Source organism: Colias eurytheme, chromosome 8, assembly GCF_061535395.1.
Source record: "Colias eurytheme isolate Ceu_HAF_F1 chromosome 8, ilColEury1 Martin Lab GWU primary, whole genome shotgun sequence".
In the NCBI taxonomy this organism is placed as follows: domain Eukaryota; kingdom Metazoa; phylum Arthropoda; class Insecta; order Lepidoptera; family Pieridae; genus Colias; species Colias eurytheme.
The window spans coordinates 7,625,198-7,648,090 of record NC_142987.1 but is presented as its reverse complement, the minus strand read 5'-3'; the positions used below and the strand labels follow the sequence as shown (position 1 = coordinate 7,648,090).

The 22,893-nt window shown below is 31.5% G+C and overlaps 2 protein-coding genes and 2 pseudogenes across 5 annotated transcripts; all 4 read right to left on the bottom strand.

Annotated features, from left to right (window-relative positions):
* Positions 1-408: 408 nt before the first annotated feature.
* Positions 409-4,358, bottom strand: Rab40 (RAS oncogene family member Rab40). 2 transcript variants are annotated; one of them, XM_090104787.1, is made up of 6 exons: positions 4,146-4,358; positions 3,861-4,042; positions 3,356-3,493; positions 2,874-3,067; positions 1,908-2,130; positions 409-1,188 (listed from the first exon to the last, which is right to left on the bottom strand). In XM_090104787.1, exons 2-6 carry the CDS (start codon positions 3,961-3,963, stop codon positions 977-979), a joined length of 870 nt encoding a protein of 289 aa, XP_089960913.1. In that variant the 5' UTR covers positions 3,964-4,042; positions 4,146-4,358; the 3' UTR covers positions 409-976. The 2 variants fall into 2 exon arrangements, with proteins under 2 accessions (XP_089960913.1, XP_089960912.1); XM_090104786.1 differs by having other exon boundaries at positions 4,173-4,358.
* Positions 4,359-6,768: 2,410 nt separating this feature from the next.
* Positions 6,769-12,696, bottom strand: Shmt (serine hydroxymethyl transferase). 3 transcript variants are annotated; one of them, XM_090104783.1, is made up of 8 exons: positions 12,475-12,696; positions 11,855-12,081; positions 11,533-11,648; positions 11,250-11,410; positions 10,333-10,528; positions 8,725-8,996; positions 8,174-8,393; positions 6,769-7,620 (listed from the first exon to the last, which is right to left on the bottom strand). In XM_090104783.1, exons 1-8 carry the CDS (start codon positions 12,589-12,591, stop codon positions 7,382-7,384), a joined length of 1,548 nt encoding a protein of 515 aa, XP_089960909.1. In that variant the 5' UTR covers positions 12,592-12,696; the 3' UTR covers positions 6,769-7,381. The 3 variants fall into 3 exon arrangements, with proteins under 3 accessions (XP_089960909.1, XP_089960911.1, XP_089960910.1); XM_090104785.1 differs by lacking the exon at positions 12,475-12,696 and adding an exon at positions 12,346-12,474; XM_090104784.1 differs by lacking the exon at positions 12,475-12,696 and adding an exon at positions 12,322-12,456.
* A 5,063-nt stretch (positions 12,697-17,759) lies between these two features.
* On the bottom strand, positions 17,760-19,099 carry LOC149906624 (lipase 3 pseudogene; annotated as a pseudogene).
* A 2,274-nt stretch (positions 19,100-21,373) lies between these two features.
* LOC149906623 (lipase 1 pseudogene) lies at positions 21,374-22,512 on the bottom strand (annotated as a pseudogene).
* Between the last annotated feature and the right edge of the window lie 381 nt (positions 22,513-22,893).

The window sequence follows — 22,893 nt, the reverse complement described above, 5'->3', positions numbered from 1 at the left end:
TTATTTCATTTGAATATAATATGGACAATTGAAAGGCGAAATGCCGTGCTACAAAATATTCACATATTATGCTATAATTAAATAACACTTATATTCACAAATTCACAATACATAAGGTTAAGTAACGTTAGCCTACACTAATAGCTTACACTAGTCACAAATCCGTTGTCAATTACAGCCTACATTCTTTGTTAGTATCGTTCAATTCATCAATGAAGTAGTCCTATAAAGATATTTCATAATTTAGTCAAATGTAATCAATTGGCAGTAAAAACTGTAAAAATGGGGCACAATAGAACATTTGTTTGGATAAAATGAAAATTAAATCTTCTCATATTTGGTTTGAATTTAATACGATTAGTACTTAATGTAAATATTAAAAAAAATTCCGAATCTTTAGATCTTTAGAATCAAGAAATTGTTAGTTTTTCAGTCAAATTAAATTCAGGCGAGATTTATTCTTTCGAAATGCATTCACAAATCCCTTCTTAGATTATTATACTTTTAACTATATATAACTTGGTGACAAAAATGTTGCGAATCGAAAAAACACTTCGCACATTGTAAGTACCGCGTTACAATTTCTATCAGCTATATAATAGTTTCTGCCAATCGATATCCATTTTGTACATTTCACCAATACTTTTTTATTATTACGACGCGGGTTCAAATCGCTCCTCGTGATTGATTTTTTTTTATTCTTGAATTTTTTTTTTGAAGTGAAACTTCTTTATCGGGGTTGGACAAAAATTTAGTGTAACATTTTTGCGTTACGTCGTACGCGTGACATTTTTGCGTTACGCCATACTCGTGACATTTTTAAGGTCATAAAGAAGTTTCACTTCTTACGTGTGTACTCTAGTACACGCATACATTTTTTTTTTAATAAGAACGAAGGTTCGAATCCCTCGTCATCGATTTTTATCCATTCTTGAAATTTTTTTTATTATTTGTTATAAACATTAACGTAGTCTATCTACGTGATGCAACACGAATTCCGTCCAGTGCAGTTGAGCCGTGCGTTGTGCGGGTGCTTGTGAGCGCGCGCGCGGTGCCGGCTCGGCGCGGCGGAGATCGCGTACGACTTGAGGTGCGACTTGAGCGTCGTAGGGAGCGGCAGTCGCTCGAGACCGTACACTGATGTACGCGCCACTATCGCGCGGCAACAGAGCTCTTGGAGACTGAGGACTGGAAATTTCTATTCATTGAGATATACATATGGAGACGACACCGCCTACATCTATGTTCCGCTCAACATAAGCCATATGGCTTATGCACGCTCATTTTTTATTTGTTTTAAAGTGAAACGCATCAAATATGCCTTAGTGTGTGTTACGATATTGCACAAATTTACTAGGAAAAGTGACTAACATAACTTTTCATCGGTAAGTACCTAACTAGATAATAATTTTTGAAACTGGCGAAAAATGGCGCACAGATTTTGTTCGTGGTGTCTCCTCCATACGTAGTAATATTATCTCAATGGTGGTATTAGACGGTTTATTGTAGGTGAAATAGATATTGTTATTTGTACTAATTAATAATGTATTTATGTTTGTACCAAATAATTTCAAAGATACAGGGCTGATTTTGTAAATTTTTTCACTAGTAGAAAGTTCAGGTATGTTGTACACGCTCCATAGCAATTCTGTTTTATGCATCACGGTGAAAAAGCACAGGTCATAAACAGCTGTTATGGTTAGAAAATACAATAAATTAATGGTGTATAACCTGCCTATTTTTTGATAAGTCATTGTTGAACACGATTTTTAATAAGCATTTATTTTTATTATTGTTTTAAAACCTTTAACCTAAAAATACTTTGTTTTATTTAAAATCAATAATCTATTTTACTAATTTTAATTTGCATAGACAAATTTATACATGGTTTACAATATAAATCATACCTTTATTGCTTCTCCATAGTCGTTCCATGCCATTGCGATGTAGCGCCATACGCGAGAGCTCACAAAAGCTCTCCCGTATATTGAAATCACAGAGCGGACTCACTTCAAAGAACGCCATATGGTTTTTAGCTGCATACAACTCCGCGTCACGTTCTTGTACTTGTCGTTTAAATGCTAAATGAAGTCGATTGCCGACTAATACTTTTGGTACACCCGGCGCATGCTGAAACGTTATTTAAAATCAAATATCACATACTATTTCCGGAATTAATATACTTTCATATTTAAGACAAATTAATGCTGTATAATGCATCTGCCCCTTACCCCACTATGGAACATACTAGGGAACCTGGGACTTCACTTTTACACATCTTTTAAACAAATTAAAGCAATGATACAGTTTGATCTATTTGAAAAATATTAAATGCGATTTTGGTATATTTAATTGTAATTTAATGTGTTAAAATATATTTTGCAAAGCACATTGCAAAGGAAAGTTTATGAGACAAGAATAAATTAACATATAAAACTAACCCCAAGTTAACCAAATTAAATAGTTTTACACATGAATAATTAATAGAATCCTAGTGAAAGTTTATAGAAAAAACAAATTGATTTGAAATGTAATAATATTGATAAGAAAAGCTTAATATTCATGTTTAGTCACAGCAATATTTAATTTCATATTGTAATGATCTCTTGCATAGAAGAATAAAAAAGATAACAGATATTAGATGTTAAATTGAAATAAATTGCGCCACATAAAGAATTAGAGCTAGCGCGCACGAGCAACTGTGTCTCCGCAACTATTTTGTCTCTCCCATCAATTTGTATGGGGAGTTGCGTCGCTACGTGCGCGCACTTTCATACTAGCCCATAGGTGGGAGAGACAAAATAGTTGCGGAGACAAAATAGTTGCGGAGACAAAGTTGCTAGTGTGCGCTAGCTCTTAGCATAAAACTGTACCTTTTCAACTTCTTCAAGCCACCTGTCAATACTGTCAAAGGACCATTTGTTTGTTATATCATACACGAGGAGGATTCCCTGCGCCCCTCGTGAGTACGAGCGGATGATTGTGCAGAACCTGCCCTGGCCTGATGTGTCCCATAGCTGTAGTTTCACTCTTTTGCCATCGAGAAGGATTGTTGTGGTTTTGTATGCTAGAAAGGTTTTGAATAATGTAATTTAAAAATTAATTAATTTAATTTTGAAAAATTAAGTAATTTAGTATAATAAGTTAGTATTGTTGTAGCTATCCTATTGAACATTATCATAAATTTCAGAATGACAACATTTTTACCCAAATATAATTTCATTTTTCAAATTCTTATTTTGTTTAATTTCCAGAACCTTACCTAATAATAATTTTTGTACCATTTGTATCATAATGAGTATACAATTAAACATAAAATTAATTAATATATTTCCATATTTGTTTTTTAACTCACCACTGCCACTACAAAAAGGTGAGTCAGCTGATCCATCTTCTAAATCTTGTAAGATTTCTTGTTTACCAACATCAGAGTCACCAACTAATAATACTTTTAGAAGATAATCATATGATTTTGGAACTGCAGGTGGCCGCCCTAGAACAAAAGCTATATCATGAATTTATTCATATTTGACATGTGTTAGAAACATAAAATTAAAAAATTTTAATTTCCTTTTCTAACTGATATAATATCAACATTTTTTTAAGTTACACTTTCACTCAGATCTAAAGGATAGTATAAAATTGACATTGACATAAATTTAAGTTTGAAAGTGGTTTATTTTGTTTAAGAAGTTGTGAAATATTTATCTTCTTTAATTATGCAATAAACTTTGAAAGTATAAAGAATATTGAATATTGATAAAGAAGCACAATAATTTCAAATATTATTTATTGTTTAACAAGTGTAGGAAAGAGTACAGTATATGAATATACATAATTTCGACTTTTAAATTAATTACCAGGTCTTTGGTGATGGGATCTGGGTAAGGTAGTACTGCCATTAGGTGCGACTTGACCTGTCGCTTGCTGGGGTGCTGCTACCATACCGGTCGTGCTAAACATAGTTTTTGCGTATTTTGCCTGATGTCCAGGTGGTTGTTACCCCACGCAATTGTATACATAATATCGTTCACTATTTAATCTTTTTCGTTAGCCATGTAAAAAATATAATTATAGAAATGAAAAGTGTATCGTGAAAACTAATTAATTAACAAATTAACACTTGTAATAATTATTTAGTTAACGTTTTGTTGTAGAACAAATGTACATACGTTACACGCGCAATAATGGAAATCCTTGACATTTTTTAATGAGGTGCATTTTACGATATATATTTTTTGTGAGGCCAAGACCTACTTGATTAATATTTTAGTATTTTATCACCGTATTCAAAATCTACTGTACAAAAACAACACAATTTACGAAATTAAATGGAGACTGAATGAATGTCAGAATTACAGACTATGCAATAAACACAAAGGGGTTACAGATAAAGGTAAAAATTTCACAGCTGACAGATTTTCAGCTCTATAATATAGTAATTATCTGTGGTACTTATTAACACAGATCTAATCGAGGATCTAATACAATTTTTAATTGGTTCGATTCCCAGTAGAAACCAGTGAATTTTCGAAAATCTTTAAATGCAGTTATATTTCTGTAAAAAGTAAAGGAATGTTTCCTTTCAGTAAAATTTGCTATCTCCAGTATTTCAAGAACTCTCCCTTCAGGGCCCATTGAAAATTTCCACACTGTATAATATATCACAGGATATATTGCGTTTCATTAAAGAAACGAATCTTCAATGGCGGCCAAAGCTGACACTGACGTATGGTAGGGTCAGCAAAAAAGAAAATAAAAATAACGTAAATGGCATGGACGTATAAAAAAAGACGGACGGTATATATCGCCTAAACATTGAGTGAAGCCTAGTAATGGCGGCGAAACATCCATATGTGTGTGCCATGTTGCCATGGCAACAGCTGTTCTGATGACAATGGCGGCTGTATTTTTTTCTATAAATTTTGCCGTAATAATTTTGTCATTAAAACATAAAAGAAATAACTTGCTTCCCTGTGGAATGTAATCCCTTGTGTTTTGTTATTTAAAATTGTACTGTTGCGACACCATTTAACCATGCAAGACGGCATTTTAAATATTTTTTGTGAAACAGTGACAGCAGTTAATCAGTCGGTAGTTCACGACGTAATGGCGGCCGACTAGCTTACTATGGTGAGAGTGTGTGCGTGTTTATTGTCTTTACACGATCGCTAGCTTACTATGGTGGCTTCACGTTGTTTGTTCGTAATACGGCGTCCGTCTTTTTTTATACGTCCATGGTAAATGGATAATTATTTTATTAATTATTTCAAATTGTTTGTTGACAAACTTTTTTGTTATGGTATTTGTGTATTTATATGAATTATCATATTTATTATTTACGTATACAGAATGTAACAAAATCCCCATAATATTTGTAATGAACCCACAAAACTGAACAACTTTTCCCAAAGAACATATTTTGTCAAATTCCAATAAAACGTTATTTACATTTTCGCAAATGCATAATTGTCATTGTAAATTTATGATAAAAACTAATATAGGGAAAATCAAATACATTTTAGTGATTTTATTTTTCCATTTTTTTTTTGCATGCCGTACGGCCGTGTGTAAGCGAGAGTGAATGATAAGCGCCGCCATTGAAGATTCGTTTCTTTCACGTTTCTTTATTGAACTGCGTCTTCCACTTCAGAACCTAGGGTTCATTAGAAAATGTATTGTGTCGTGGCCCGATCGGGCTGCTCAATCTATCAATCGGGCCGTCAATGGGTTAACATTCGACATAAATATTATGTATATGTTATAGGCAAACTCCGAAGCTCCGGCGCTCCTAGGTTGGACTGGTCAATCCTCAGGTCAGACTGAATGACTTAGTCAAAGCCCAAACAAATTGTAAATTTTCGGCCTTTGACTAAACAATTTTCGTCAAACCTGGGAGAGACTAATTTGGTCAGGCAAACGTCAAAACACAATTTTATTAAATCGGGGTTTGACGAGTCAAACTCCGATATAGGTATGAAGTGTCTCTTATCTTCGTATATTTGGAAGCATTTTATCATTTAAGCAGCTTTCAAGTCTTAAGAACCGCTTAACTCTGCCAGTTCTGACACCTGATTGGTCAGCTTACGTGATTTTCACTTTTATATTTGAGATGCTTTGAGAGAATGCCGTGTGGCATTAGGCCCGCCTTTTGTACGATGTGCAATAAAGTATAAAATAAATAAATAAATGCTTTGGAATATACGGAGGTTAGTTTGTATAAGATTAAGTATAAAAAAATAACATTTTTAAAATTTTGATGTTTATTGTTTTAATAATTTCTTAAGTAATTAAAATGAAAAATTAATCATTTTTCTGACATGGTGAGGCATTAACTTTAATGTTAATATAAATTAATTGTTTTAATAATTTCTTAGGTAATTAAAGTGACAAATTAATCATTTTTCTGACATGGTGAGGCATTAATGTTAATTGTTTTAATAATTTCTTAGGTAATTAAACATGTTCAGATCAACGTTTGACCGAGAATTGCAGTCGCTTCTAGGATTGACTAGGCCAAAACCGAAACAGAATAATTTACTTTCGACGTTTGACTGAAAAGTTAGGAGCTCCTGGGTTTGACTAAAAATACTTTAGGCAAAGGGCGAAATTGAAATGTATTTCGGGGATTGCCTGATGGCTTTGGCCAAACCTAGGATAAACCAGTCCTTCCGCGAAGAGACTGTGTATCGGACTTTGACTATAACATATACATTATACAATAATACCTACCTACCATTTTAGGGAATTAAGTAAATAAAATGCGGGTCAAGGTATTAAAAATTAAGTTTATTCAAACATAAAACTGCATACTCTCATACATATTATAATAATTATGTAAACTGTCTGTATGTTTATAAAATTGCATACATACATATACTTTTAAAAAATGTAGTTGTACATAACAATAACAAGAGATTCTTTATAATGGAAAAATAATATAGGTACCATACAATATAAAATACACTGCTTCAAAGATAGGATTCATAGCATTTTATATAGTTTTTGATTCAACAAGCTTAACTTTCAGTAGATTTAACTATAAGTTTTACTTTAAATAACACTTACATCTAAAAACTTACATTGTAACCCATGATAACTTATGAAAGATGAATGAATACAATGTTTAATTTTGATCCCCTGAATTACAAAGAATCAAATTCATCCATGGCAATTGGCAGTACAGTAATAAATGATTGTTTTACTGTTTATGTGTATACAATTATAGAGAGAGTTCAAAAGGAAGTACGCCTTTAACAACTAAGCAATAACTTCATAACATATTGGGTTAAATACATACATAATATATCAAGTATATTATGTACCTAAATTAAATAATAAATTGTAACATAATTTTTATAAAGCAACAAAAAGTACTATCTTAGTAATTTTCATATCCAGGCAGTGGGAATGTTCGGATGTATGTTTCAATATTTTCTTTCAAACTCTTTACTTTTGCATTAATTTCTTTATTTTCTTCAATGACTTTGTTGAAGTCCACAATTTTCGGTCCAGAAATTTTTGTAATTTCTTGACCCAGCTTCAGAGACTGGTCAATAAAGTCAACAACTCTGTCAATATCGGTTTCTTTAAGGCCTCTTGTCGTTAAAGCTGGGGTACCTATAAAAATAAATGTTTATATTACACTAGTGGTCCGCCCCGGCTTCGCCCGTGGTTCCTACATGTTTAAACTATCCTATCTCTCAAGTTGGATCGAACTGCACATGGTGTGCGAATTTTATTATAATCGGTTAAGTGGTTTAGGAGTCCATTGAGGACAAACATTGTGACACGAGATTTATATATATTAAGATTATGACAGACTCTCCAATTTAATTATTGGTATGGACTATGGACAATAGATTCATTATATTTTGTTTGCTCAATGAATTGACGTCATTATTGGGGTCATATTTACAATTGAATCTGTTTGTTTTGTGATAACAGGTGATAACATTATGACCCTAAGACACGTAATAATTGCAATGACACGTCTTTTAGTATAGCATAAAAAAGCAAAATCTTAGCCTATAAAAAATTTACGACTGCGGATGAAGAATTTCGTAATTTTATTAAACACTTATTTTGATATCATAAGTCATATCGTTTTCTTAGTCTGCTTTTTACTAGATCTTTATACAAAATTGCGTATCAGATATAAAAAAAATCTCACCTAAACGAATGCCGCTGGGGTTCATAGCACTTTTGTCTCCAGGAACTGTATTTTTATTAGAGGCAATACTGCAGAGCTCTAGAATTCTCTCTGCGCGAGCTCCACTCAAACCGACGTTTCTAACATCTACTAATATTAAGTGCACATCTGTACCACCGGTCGCTATTTCGTAACCAAGCGACTTCAAACCTTCGCACAGTCTTTGAGCGTTCTTGATAACCTGTGAAATTGAAAAAAAAATATAATATTTAAAAATTATACTTATTAAAAATAAAAAATAAATAAAAATAAAAAATACTTGGAAAATTATATTTCAACCATGACTAATATTTAACCATAACATTTTAATATTTATTTAGATATTTTATTGTCTTTTGGTATGTTGTTGCCAACTCTAGGAGAGCATTTAAATTTGCAGTAATGATCATGATAGTATGTGATCATTAAAGTAAAAGCAATAAATATCCTGCATATCAAAAAATATATAATATTTTAAAAAGAATTATTCAATCAGTATTGACAGGATTTCATTAATAAGTAAACTATTTTACCTGTTTCTGGTATTCCACAAATTCTGGCAAAGTAGCTTGTTTCATAGCAGTAGCAATAGCAGCAATAGCATGATTGTGAGGTCCTCCCTGTAGTCCTGGGAATACAGCTTGGTTGATTTTGGTCTCAAGGTCATACATAATCTTGTCTCCTTTAGCATTTACTGATCTAACTCCTTTGCGGTAGAAAATAATACCAGCACGAGGGCCTCTCAAAGTTTTGTGTGTAGTTGTAGTTACAATATCACAGTATTCAAATGGGCTTGGGATTACACCTGTAACAATTATCATATAATAGTTATGTTTCGATAATACAAATTCAACTTCCATACATATTCTTCTGTACACTACTCATAGAATACAATTTTTATTTTTCATTACTTAACTATATCCATAAAATAATTATTTATTTATAAACTTTGCGTTTATTTAAACGCAAAGTCAGCAACTAGATGCAATTTAAAAAAGGTAATTTAAATTAGAAGTTTAAGATTTGTGTTGCCAGACTCTACACTAAATAAATTGCCCAATAATGGCAAAAAAAAGAGCGTGTGTGCCGAACACACATGTCAGAAGTGAAACTTCTTTGGCAAGATTCAAAACTACCAAAATCGTCGCCTAACTCCATGAACGCGACCTTGAAAGAAGTTTCAGTTCAAAATGATATATTTTTATATGTCCATCTGTTCCAACATAAGCTCTTGTACCTATTTTGATTTGAAAAAAGAAAAATATCATAGAAGTATATAGATATCACTCCTCTGTTGTGTCATATTATGAATTGATAAATATTTTTTATTTATATAATATCGTTTATTGCACATTTTAACGTGCAATTAATTTTGAGAAAATTTTAGAATATTGAGAGCGCAATTTTTACGTGTTGACATGTCGTGTACACGTCACCCGCGAAAAATACATGTTGGACGAGAATATATTATATAGAAATAAGTATAGACAATATTCTTAAAAATGTCTATATTTAGATAATCTATGCATACATTGTACACATTAAAAAAATAATGGTTATTGGAAGATGTTTATTATCAATGCATTATATTACGAAAACGACTTAATTATCATTGAGATATTGTTATTCTTAATTTATCCAAGATAAACTACTTAATTATAGTTGTTCAATTTAAGTTTGTTTATCTCTTAGTGATTGTTTATCATTCCATGTTTATTATTAAATTGCTCATTATCATAACTATTTGTGTCATATTCATCATAATCTAACGCAAATCTTATTAGTAATCTATTAATAATGTGTCTATTGTTGCATCATTATTTAATGATGTAATGTTGTTACTAACGGTATTAATATAATAATCAAAAAGTGTATACATAATAATAATTATTTTTGTCAATTTAATTTTTTTATTATTCGTAATAGATGAAAATATATAAAATTCCTTGAAACAAAAAGGTTTAAAAGTACTTTTAACTTTATTTTTAATATTTTGCGGTAATTTTCCACAGAAAGTTATTACAAAAAGTAGAAGCATGCATATTCATCCAATTATAGAATAAGTATTTTTACCGACTTTTGGAGTAAGTACAAAAAATAAAAGCAATATTTTAACTGCAAAAATTGTATGTATTGTTTACCTGCAGCAACAAGACCGGAAATGTGTGCCATGTCTCCCATTAAATATGATCCATTTTCATTGGCAATCTCTCTGAATCTCTTATAATCTAAGCATCTTGAATAACAACTCATACCAGCAATTATTAAGCGTGGTTTGAATAATTTAGCAGTTTGAGCGAGTATGTCATAGTCAATTAGGCCAGTTTTAGGGTCCACCTGAAAAAGTAATTGAAATCATTATTAATATTATAAAGTGTGTCTGTTTGATTGTTTGTATTTCATGTTGCAATAGAACGATATGATTGTCTGACAATAATTATAGCAGCTTAGACAGTGGGGTAGTTTTAACTGCATTTCGTTGACTATACGGAAGAAGCCACGGGCGGTAGGCTAGTATGTATATTATAATGTTGCAATTGTATTAGTGATATTAACAATTTGTACAAGTCATTAGGCTATGTAGGGCAGTTTGGCTCACTTACAATGATGCAAGATTTTTTTGTTATATTCATGTTACCTACTTTTCTATATAAAGCTAGCTTGATGTAATAGTTTTTTGTTAACTGCAGTGAAGGTAATTGTGTAATTGGAAACTATTTGACTATTACAGTAGAAATACTTGTCCAAGTGTCTTAACATTGAAAATTAACTTAATTTCTTCTAATATAGTCTATTTTTGTGAGATATGTAATTAAAAAAAAAAAGACGGGTTGCACTCCGGGAGTGCCGGCAGAAGTGAAAACTTGATTACGCTTTTTCGATCAGGTCACGTGTCCTGACGCGAGTTTAAGATTTTATACCCATTACAGAAAAAGTGCTCAACACCGCTAAAGAAGTTTTCACTTAAAAAAAAAAATTTATGTACTCCAAAAAATAAGTAAACCTTAATAGAATAACAAATGATTATGTGAAGCCGTTCATTACACTTATAACTTACTTTGTAAGGCATACTTTCAAAGAATATTGAAGTAGCGGAAATCTTTTTAGTGGCTGTAAAGAAGCCGTGGGTAAGATGTCCACCGTCTGGAAGGTCCAATCCCATGATACGACCATGAGGTTCAACTATTCCTGTATATACAGCAAAGTTTGCTGGTGAACCTGTGGAAATAAAAAAAAATATTATTGACATATCTTTTTTTTTAATCCAAACCATCATTGAATATTGTGATAGTAAACTATTAACTATGCTTTTTTGTGAGTATAGTATTCAAGAAACATACCAGAATAAGGTTGTACATTGACTCCCCATTCTTCTGGATTTAGCCTGTAAGCCTCCAGGGCTCGCTTCTGTGCAAGGATTTCTATTTCATCAATGAATTCATTTCCTCCATAATACCTGAAAATAATTTTGTTTACTCTAAAATCTGCCTAATTCTTATTCCATCAGAAAGAAAATATATTGTTATGAAAATATCAAACATTTTTTTTCTTACTACATAGTAATATAAAAAATTCAAAAAGTACTGACTTGAAGGTGTGACAAGTAGGTAAATTAAATAGTAACATGTATATAATTGTTAGATATAGATACTATTGAGTTACCTTTGATTTGGCATGCCTTCAGAATATTTATTATGAAGACATGAACTCAAACATTGAAGAACAGGAATAGAGGTAAAGTTTTCTGACGCTATCATTTCAAGGCCACTTTGCTGCCGATGCTTTTCATTTTTAATAATTTCAAATAATTCAGGGTCTGTGTCCCATAAATTACCATTCAGAAGGGTCTTATTCATCTTGCTTGCAAAGTTTCTGCTAGGTACTGTTGCCTAAGAAATCAAAAAATTGTAGAGCTCAATTAATATTTCACAAAACTGTCTTCACGTTTTAGTAACCGAGTTAGACTGACAATTTTAATAGAGGTCTTAATAATAAAGAGATCACAGAAACATTGACCTCATGCTGATAAACACGTAACGCAATACAAAACAAAAATTTACACAAGTATCAATTATTATTAAATTGTTTTGATATTAAAATACGTCATAATAAATTGCTCTAATACTTACAAAATAAATATTAAGAAGTTATACCTGCTCACTTTTTAACTTCCAAGTGTTTTAACCTCAACAAACTGGAAGAGTATAAACTATAACCACAAGTACTGGTTAAAACTTTTAACTCGTGGAAATTAACAAAAAAAAACATTGGATTGAACTTACGATAGAGTAGATTTTGCCATGAAGATTGTGCGTAGGTTCTCGCAAAAATTGCACATATTTTCCACGAAGTCTTCGTGAAACGTCATAAAAACACGTTTTTAAAAATAAATTACTCATATTTCTTTTAGCTGCAAAATATCATACCTATGAAACAATATAAGGTCTATTTGATAATAAAAACATTATATAAATTTATCAAAATCCGATAACCTAATATGAACTTTACAATCATGTCTTTGACATTTTCTGTCAATTTTAAAGTTTCGAATTGTTTGGCGCTATTTTAATAAAATTGCCAGCGTTAAATAATAATCAAACCACAGAATCAAACGTTTTATATCACATTTTAAATACATATAAACTAGTCTCTTATTCAGTGTGTACAAGACTTTAATTTCAACTGTGATATAAACACTACAAAAACAGGTACAAAAATATCTTTAAAATATGATTATAAAATCCACTAGGTGTTACAAATAATTAGCAGATATCGTTATGAGGCCGTCGATTTTAAGACCGTGTAGGCGGTCCGTGCGCTGTTTGGCTCAAATATGTGATTTTTCAAACCGATTGTCCATCAACCACTTATCTTACAAACATATGAATTACTAATAATTTACTCACACTGCGCACGACCCGATTCAAATCAGTCGGCAGCGAGCCTCAAAGAGTATCTAGTAACTATACAAGGGCGAGCCTTTCCAGAGAGAGGACATGTTGCTGGGCGCTCTCCTTGAACCCTTTGCTGTTCACAGTAAAAGGATAGCGCAAGCTACGATAGATCGCGAAGATTTTGACTTGCGTTAAATTGAATAAGCGCTTTTAAGAGTGATTTTGACTTGTTTCTGTAATTCTTTAGGAGCTCGTTTAATAAAACTAAATTATTAGTAACAATGTGTTATAATATCTTTAATTAAAGATTCACTCTAAAATCGATACCGCCTCTTAAATAGAACGTTGGGTTTAAAAGTATTTATAATAATGTTTAACTTTGAACGATGCGATAGTATCAATAAATCATTTACACAAGACGAGAGATAATTAACATTAATTTTATTTAAGTTTTCTTTCCATAACTAATCGTAGGTACATACATCTCATACAGGTCATACATCTTCTTCTATTTTGTGAAATAAATAATAACTAATTATCCATAAACTAATTTCAATATAATATAAGATAAGTGTATATATTATATTATATTGAAATTAGTAAGTATTTGATATTTTTGGTTTTATAGCATTCAAATGCCATAAACCATGTTTTAAAAATGATTATCTAATTAATTACCGATAAAAAGTTATTCCTTTGCAATGCCTTTGCACTTTGCCGTATTACTGGAATTATTAGTGCAATGTCGTATCACACTCGAAGGCATATTTTGATAAGTTTCATGTTTTTTCTTTAAAACAAACAAGACATGAACGTGAGTCGTGAGTCGTGACCATTGCGACTATCGCGACCATCGCGCTAAAGCGACTGAGTGCAGTGTGGCCGGCCGACCTCAGTTGAGCGGAACTCATTACTCACTTAATAGCTAAGTGTAATAGTATCTCAATGATTAAAGCTATCCTATGTGTTAATTCAAGTTACCCTCTATATGTGTGCTAAATTTCATTGTAATCGTTTCAGTACCTAGTATTTGCGTGAAAGGATAACAAACATACATATACATAAACATTACACATACATCCATCCTCACAAACTTTCGTATTTATATATTGGTAAGAATTATTAGGATAGTCAATTCAAAGATTTCAAAGACTTACCTTATCCTGTATCATTATAGAAGTACCCATAGAAATCTAAATAACAAGAGACATAGAAGTGCTATAATGTCATAATTCGTATGAAAACCGCTGTCGCCAAAATCAACACATTCAAACCGAAAGCTAAACAGTACACACAAGTAAACTATGCCTTTTATTGGACAGCTTGATTTTAGTGAAAACTAACTTATCTATTAAATTAAGCTTTTGAATATGTATCCTAACGCACGAATTTACGGTTTATTTTAGAATAACATCCCTAAGTATATGAGACTTTTTGCTCCAATACGAACAAACGTGATAATAAGAATGGTCGACTGTGTCATTCATTGTTATTTCGATTACTATGGTGACACTCGTAATACTTGTAAATCTTATATATAAAAATGAATCGCAAAATGTGTTGGTAAGCGCATAACTCGAGAACGGCTGAACCGATTTCGATAATTCTTTTTTTATTATATTCCTTGAAGTACGAGGATGGTTTTTATGTAGAGAAAAAGTAAACATGTACCACGGGCGAAGCCGGGGCGGACCGCTAGTATTCTATAATTTTAAGGAAAAACGGCATTATTTCTAAAAAAAAATATTTTCCGATGAAATATTATTCCTTTATAAGTATAATTACAACTTGTGGAAGAATTTCCGCAATGGGAATTGCTGAAACACACCATGTATATACTCATACGTCTCCAGAGCAACTGAACAGTGACGAATGCACTGGTGATGTGCAAATCACCTGAGTGGCGACAAGGTCACGCACGCTTACGACTTCTAGTGTCTTGTTATTTAGATTTCTATGGAAGTACCTATTTAGTTAAGATTCAGCATTATTTATGAATTGAGTACAGAGTTAATCATGAATACTTAGCATATTTACAATGAAGCTTGTGTATTGACTAAATTTTTATATAAAAATGTACGTTCGTAAACATACAGCCGCAATATTCACGTACAATTTCAATAATTTCAACATAACCATGACCATTTTTACGATCGTGAAGTAAAAACAATACATAGGTAGGTAGTACCTACCTATGTATTGTTTGGGTAGTTTGGGTACCTAGCCTAGGTACCCAAACTAAATTAACATTCGCGTTGAATTCTTATTTAGTAAAATTTATTGCTAAGTACCTAAATTGATAAATTGCATTCAAATTAACTTATGATGTTTGACTGTTTAACAATTAATAAATTAATTAATTCATGAATAATATGTTGTATTATTTTAATCTTAATTATTTATCCAATTAGGTACTACATAATAATATATTATGCTACTTTATACCTAAGCGGTAAGCCTATATAGTATACTTACACGGTTATACCTTAATATTGGAGCCATATAGATGTGTCCACTGAAATTTCTACAGTCTGGTTATCCAACCTCAGACAGTTGGTGAAACAATTTAGTTACAGCGGAGGTATTGATACTGGAATATTTAAATGAATAGGTATCTACGAATGTCGTGATTTGCTGATGGTAATTGTAGTCTGGTAACTAAGAAAAAAGTGAAACAGGTCTATTGAGCTATTATTACTACGTATAGACATAGAGAAGACACCACGAACAAGTCTGTGCAGCAAGCGCGGCTGCGGCTGTGCGGGGCGCGGGCAGTTTGTTGGAACATAAGTGATGTAGGCGGTGTCTTCTCTATACGTACTAATAGTATCTCAATGAACAGGGCGTAATATGTATACATAATACATACAAAAAGATGGAATTTAGCATTATGATACTTATTACATTAAAATAGGAGATAATACACACTCAATACTCACAATTTGGTACTTCACAATATGTTGATTAAGATTGTAGATGTCCAGTTAAAAAAATGATTTCATACTTTAAAATAAGAAAAACGTGTTCATATTACATTATTCCAGTGCTTGTAAATAGTCGCCAGGCGTAAAAAAGTGGTTTAAAAAATATTTTTAATGTCAGACAACCGAAAAACTCGATGAAGAAGAGCGATATTTAGTTATTATAATATATTTTTAAAATATTTAAGATATTTTAATTAAAGAAGAATATTGTTAACTGAAAATGGCTTACCATGGGCTTACCGCATACGACTATTTTTAATGACTAAAATTGCTCACATTTTTTAATAAAATTTGGAATGTTTAATTTATCCAATCAACACGTAATTTGAAATTGTTTTAACTTCAGTAATAGCGGTTTCACTGCTGAGACAGTAAAGTTAACTAAACTTCAGGTTAACATCAACATCGTTAAACAATGCCAAGGAAATAAGAGTATGTATAACAAACGTTAAGGTGCATACAGCACACACATGATTGTAAAATTTTTAAAAATCATTCTAACCCAATTCACTATAATTCATAGGTATAATTTTTTAAGATTTTTTTTAAATAATATTCTAGCGGCGTCGCGGCCAGCCTGATCAAGAAGTGTGAATCAAACACTTTTGTCTGAATAAGTGTTAAAAATGTTCTCTTACGTGGATATTATAGACTGGGGTAGAAGCCTTTGAAAATAATGAAAAGATAAAAAAAATCGCAGTCGGATGAAACCCATTAGAAAAGGAGGGGAATATGATAAAAATGTAAGGAAAAATAAATTACGGTCAATCCGAGTTCGGGAAGCGGGAGGGGGGAGCTTTTAAGAGAAAAAAATGTTTTCTCTCGATTTTCGACAAAACTACAAGTCCTATAGAAAAAAGTTCAATGGCAAAGTTGTAGATAATTAAAAGTTCTACAACTTTTGTATTCACAATTTTTTCACATAACCTAAAAATTTAGGTGAAAAATTAAAAAAACCAAGTTTTTGGTCTTTTATTTCTATCTACTTCAAAATTTATTTTTTTTCTACGAAATTTGGTGGAAACTTACTTTATTATGTCCCAAATACACTGTAATTCATTTGATTGAAAATATTTATTTTTTCGCCTTATTTTGAATTAATACCAAAAAAACAACCTAATTTTCAATCGAAAAGTCACCCGTCAAAATATCAGCTTTTTTCAAAAACTTGGGGTGCCTTTTATTCATTGAAATCTCTTCTTTCATATGGTGTAAAAAAAATAAACACCACCCCCTCCCGCTTCCCGAACTCGGATTGACCGTAATTTATTTTTCCTTACATTTTTATCGTATTCCCCTCCTCTTCTAATGGGTTTCATCCGACTGCGATTTTTTTTTGTTTCAAAAATTATCTACTCTAGTCTATTAGAGTCTATTATACCTATTTGATTGAATAAATGTGTTGGCAAATTAATGAATACATCAGGTTTGTAATAATTGCTTTTTATTAAACGCATTCGGATGTAGGTATAGATATATATTTTTTTTATTTTTTGTCTACGTGTCTGTTCATTACGGCCTATCTTTGGGACGGCTGGACCGATTTTGATGGGACATTGACCGATTGAAAGGAACAAGGAAGAACTGAAACCGCGGGACGCAGGTGGTATAAAATAATTCTATGGATTGTTAGTCGTTGTAAAAAAAATACTTTAATAGATAGGTAAGTGTTTATTTTAATAAGTACATATCTAGATTTTTAGCTATATTTTTCAAGAAGCTGTAAAATTCTAGGAAAAATGAGTGTTTTTATATCTTTAGCCCAAATAAAATCATAATGATTAAAATATGTCAATGGCACTCTGTAAAAATCGACTACATTTGGAAGTTTTGATCGCAAAATATTCACATCCGTGACACTTGAAAGCCAGTCTCCGTCGCTGTAAAATATAGCTACTGGTGCTGATATTTTATTAACAGGATATGGCGGAGGTGAGACTGATCTGTACTTATGCAAATTGCCCCATGTTCCGTAGTCGTATTGGCGGAAAGTTCCAGACGAGATTAACTGAGCATAGTGAGTAGCTTGTTTTACAGATGAACTAGTGGGGTTATGAGTAAACAATACAGGCAGTTGCTTAAAATTAATTTGTGAATAGTCAAATCCACTAACCATAGAATAGGAGTTTAGGCAAACAGTAATCGCTAGAAGTTCAGTACCACAAACTGCTTGGCGAAAGACTTGAAATAATTTTGAATCTGGTGCTATTTCATATTGATGTGATGCTTCGGATACGCCGAGTATGTATGGAGTAAAAGGTACCAGTAATCTTACAGGGCTCACGAGGTGCGACATCCAAGCGACTGCTGATAATGCAATCATTACGGCAATTTTTTCATTGTATTCTGGTTTTTGAGAGCACATTACGAAAAACGCAGTCGTCCCCTGAGAATGTCCTATATAACTAAGTTTTTTAGTGTTAGTTCTCTGCAATACATAATCGATCATAGTGGGTAAATCAATTATTCCAATTTCATGCCAGCTAAAATCCCAAAACGCTTTTTGCGTCGGCTTTAAATTCATATTGTATCTTGAGTGTTTGTTGCCTCTTGCGTTTCCCATCCACACGTCATATCCTTTTGAAGCGAGAAGATAAGCGATTCCGCTGTCAACACCTGGAGTTATCCAATCATCTGCACTTGACACGAAGCCATGCATTAAAAATACCGGACGACCGTTGCTCGGAATTCTGAATACATTTAACACATACCCGTCTGAAGTTTGCACAATATGTTTCTCAACAGGATATCCATACTTTGTGATTAGCTGAGTAATATTTAGGTACGTGTCTTCATTTTGCAAACCCATTTCGAATTCTTGCATATTTTCTTTTGACTCTGCAGCAGTTATCACATAGTCTTTTGGTAATCTTATGTTTGGGTTATTCTTTAGATAATTTTCAATAATTTCACTGTTCCATTTTATTTGTTCCAACAAATTAGAACAAACAGCATATTTTAATATGTTTAATAATAATATAAATATAGATAAAGGTTTTAACATTTTTAAAATTAGGTGGTTAGTTACTTACAATGTATGTACAAACTCGTTTTAGGTTCAAATGAGCCAGGAATTTCAGTGCTAGCTATATAAACTAGTTTTATTAATACAATCTTTTGTTTCATGTATGATTCAAAGAGAACATTAACATCTTCACAATATACTCTTTATATAATTAAACGTCTACCTTTATAACCATAAGTATACGTGATTTCATTAAATTTATAGCATAAATAATTATGTATATCTATTTCAAGATCTGTAATTATTATTTTTATTGAAAATAATAGAAAAAATCACGTAGTTAGGTGTTAAAATATGTTGAAATGTATTGAGAAGATCTCAAAAGTTTCAAGCGATGAATGCTCTGAACAACGGTGGTAATGTAAATTAGAAAAAAAAAATATATACCTATTATAGGATTCGTCCTGCATTAAATAAAATTCAAGATTTGACTGAAAAAAAAAATCAAGAGCTTGCTTTTTTATCAAATTCTGTAAGAAAACTGAAATTATGTTAAAATTATTATCCTATTTTTAATAACGTTCCACAAAATACCCGCTATTCATTAAAATCACGAAAATCAATTCGAAATGAAGTCATATACTATTATACTTGGAAATCATGGTACCTGTGCATGGTACCTAAGTATACAGAATATTCACAGCGCCACGTGATTTCCACATTTTCTATTGAAACAGAAAAGCTGAATATGATATTGTTAAACAGACAGGCTTTTGTTTTGATTGTGTTATAACATTTGGGTCACGATTTGTTATGTAATATTAGATGACAAGTACTGATTATATACAAAAATAAATTTATTTGTTAAATGTATTCTCGTTTTTATTGGTATTTTATTAATAGCAATTTCCTATATTTAATGTTTTGGTCTAGCACAACCTTGTTTTACTATTTTTATTAGAAACAATTTACCTAATTATACTTTATTCCTACTTAGTTTACCTACGTATAGCATGTACCTAGTGAGACTAGTGACTACATCATATTATTTACTACGAAATATAATTATTAATACCTTAAGCATGAATCTCAAGTCCAAATCGTCAAAAATTAACTACCTACTTACCATATTGGAGGGAGACAAGGGTTAGAAAAAACCTTTCGAATTGAAACAGTTAGGGAAAACAATCATTCATGAGCAACCAACTGTTAAAAATTAATTAAATTACATCTAGTGCTGATTTAATTGTAACTTCTATTGGAGTAGAAATTAATTTAAGCCCAGTGAACGTCGTAGACCAGTGAATTGTAAGTAATTTAATTCGATTCAGAGGCGGTATTGCATATAAGTAATAGTTTATATTAACAGTTATTTATAATAATTGTTATAAAAAAATAACTATAAATTAAAAGTTACTACTTCAGTAAATAAGTAGTAGGTATATAATATAAGTGTAGCAGGTATTTTTGGGCAGGTAGATTTATTGTAGTGAATTAATAAAGAAATAAATTATTGTTGAAGTACTTGTTTATTTATTATTTAATTCACATTTGAAGTAAGGCTGGGTATGCTTTTAGACATAATATGATGTAGATATTATATATACCTAAATACATGTAGTAAATTCTTGTAACTATCACCACATATAATATAAGTAATAATAACTAGTAATATGCTAGTAACTAGCTACTATCACGTCAAATTATATTTTTTATTTTAAAATAAGGGAAATAACTAGGGGTGCATCCGATACCGACACCGATATATCGGCGATACTTCGGATTAGCCGATATATCGGTATCGACGATTTTTTTATGACCGATTCAACGATACTTTTTAATTTAAAAATGTAGTAAGTATAAACGAACGTGTTGTCTCGCCTAAACCCCGCGCTTGTGAGTGTGTTATTGAGTTGTCCCAATATATCGAGAGATGCAGATCCATTCGTTTTCTGGCGCAATGACGTTTTATACCCAAACATGAAAAAAATTGCGCAATAGTACTTTAGTTTCCAAATGAGTTCTGTTGCATATGAGAGACTATTTTCCAGCGCAGGTCTTATTCAAACGGACTTGCGAAATTGCCTTTCTCTGCAAAACTTAAGATTAATTTGTTTTTAAACAAAAATCTTATCAATGTTAATTTTAATTACTATAATTTTAAATTGTCTAATTATTAACCTATGTCTCTACTTTGTATATTAACAAAAGAAAAATCTGACTTGTGATTTATTTATTATACCTTCATTTTTGAATTCACAGTAAGCGTATCGGTATCGGTATCGTATCGGCGAAAAGGCGTATCAACTATCGATGCATCCCTAGAAATAACGAAGCTTTAATTAAATACAGAATATTGTTGAATTAATAATACAATTTGCGGTAATACTAAAGATTTTGTTTCCTTTGTATACAGATACTTAGTCAAAATGATTGAAGTGTTTATTCGGAATCGTATAAAATAATAGGTATTTGATTCGAGAGTTTTGATTGTAATTTTTGAACATCTTTTTTATTTGCAAGCCACTCGCCTTTACTGAAAAATATAGCTACAGGAGCTGTAATTTTTTCAACTGGATATATTGGAGGTTCTGGGAAACCGTATTTTAAAAGGTTTAATGATCCGTAATCGAAATGTCGGAAGCGACCGGACACAATTAATTGGCCATAATGCACTATTTGCTTAACAGATGATCCAGATGGAAAATGATTACAAATAACCGGGAAACGTTTGATGTTTATTTGGGAATAATTAACGCCGCCTAGAAGAAATAAAATGTGCTGACATACAATAAAAGCTGAAACAGTATCACCACAAAATGCTCTTTGTAATAACTTTAAAATTGTATTATCTGAAAATAACGTATGTATTCCTAAAGTATCGGAATACTTATACAATTGATTACTAAACGGAGCTAATAAATTGAATATTATGTTGTTCTTTGAATTGGACATCCATGCTACCGCCGATAGAGAAACCATAAGACTTATTTTTTCATTATATTCTGGACGCATTGAACACATCACTAAAAAAGCGGTATTACCTTGCGAATATCCTATGTAAATTAACTTTTTATTGTTAGTTATATAAAGTACATGATCGATCATAGCCGGTACATCAAAGACACCAATCTCATGCCAACTAAAGTCCCAAAACTTCTTCTCTGATGTTTCCATGGCCGTATTTCGATTCGAATATTTATTTCCTCGAGCATTTCCCATCCAAACATCATAGCCTTTGTCAGCTAAAAGAAAACCAAGTCCGAAGCCAGGGCCAGGTGAAATCCAATCATCTGCACTGCCCAGGAGTCCATGCATCAGAAAAAGGACTGGTCCATTTCCTGGAATCCTGAATAACTTTAGAACGTATTCGTCGGATGTCACTACTGTGTATTGCTCCACGGGATACCCGTATTTTGTAATGATTTGTGTAATGTTAAGATAAATATCTTCATTTGCATCATTATCTTTATCCATATAAATATTACCAAAAACATGTTCAGAATCAAAGGTTTTTAAATCAACGATGGTTTTATTTGAAATTTCGATTGAATCTATATGTTTACTGACACAATTGGTAACAACAAAATACAGTATTGAAAGTATAATTTTTATCCACTTGTCTAATGATTCGTATAACATGTTGATTGACTTTACGTCGAAGAACTGGGTTTATTTAAATAGAGAATGACATAGATATGAATATACCTACATAGTTATTTTCAATAATAATTACTTGGTAATAACTGCAATTAACTATATAAGATTTTTTTGCATTCATATATTTTCCTTTTATTTATATATTAAACTTAGTACATGTTTAATATGTACCTACCTTTAATATTAGACAAATAGTTA

Coding starts and splice junctions, on each gene's coding strand:
- Shmt (XM_090104783.1), bottom strand. CDS start 12,591: ATGAGTAATTTATTTTTAAAAACGTGTTTTTATGACGTTTCACGAAGA. Junction 11,649..11,854: donor GAAGGCATGCCAAATCAAAG/GTAACTCAATAG, acceptor AATTATTTTCAG/GTATTATGGAGGAAATGAAT. Junction 10,529..11,249: donor TTGAAAGTATGCCTTACAAA/GTAAGTTATAAG, acceptor TTACTTTTTCAG/GTGGACCCTAAAACTGGCCT.
- Rab40 (XM_090104787.1), bottom strand. CDS start 3,963: ATGTTTAGCACGACCGGTATGGTAGCAGCACCCCAGCAAGCGACAGGT. Junction 3,494..3,860: donor ATCCCATCACCAAAGACCTG/GTAATTAATTTA, acceptor CTTTTGTTCTAG/GGCGGCCACCTGCAGTTCCA. Junction 3,068..3,355: donor ACCTTTTTGTAGTGGCAGTG/GTGAGTTAAAAA, acceptor AAACCTTTCTAG/CATACAAAACCACAACAATC.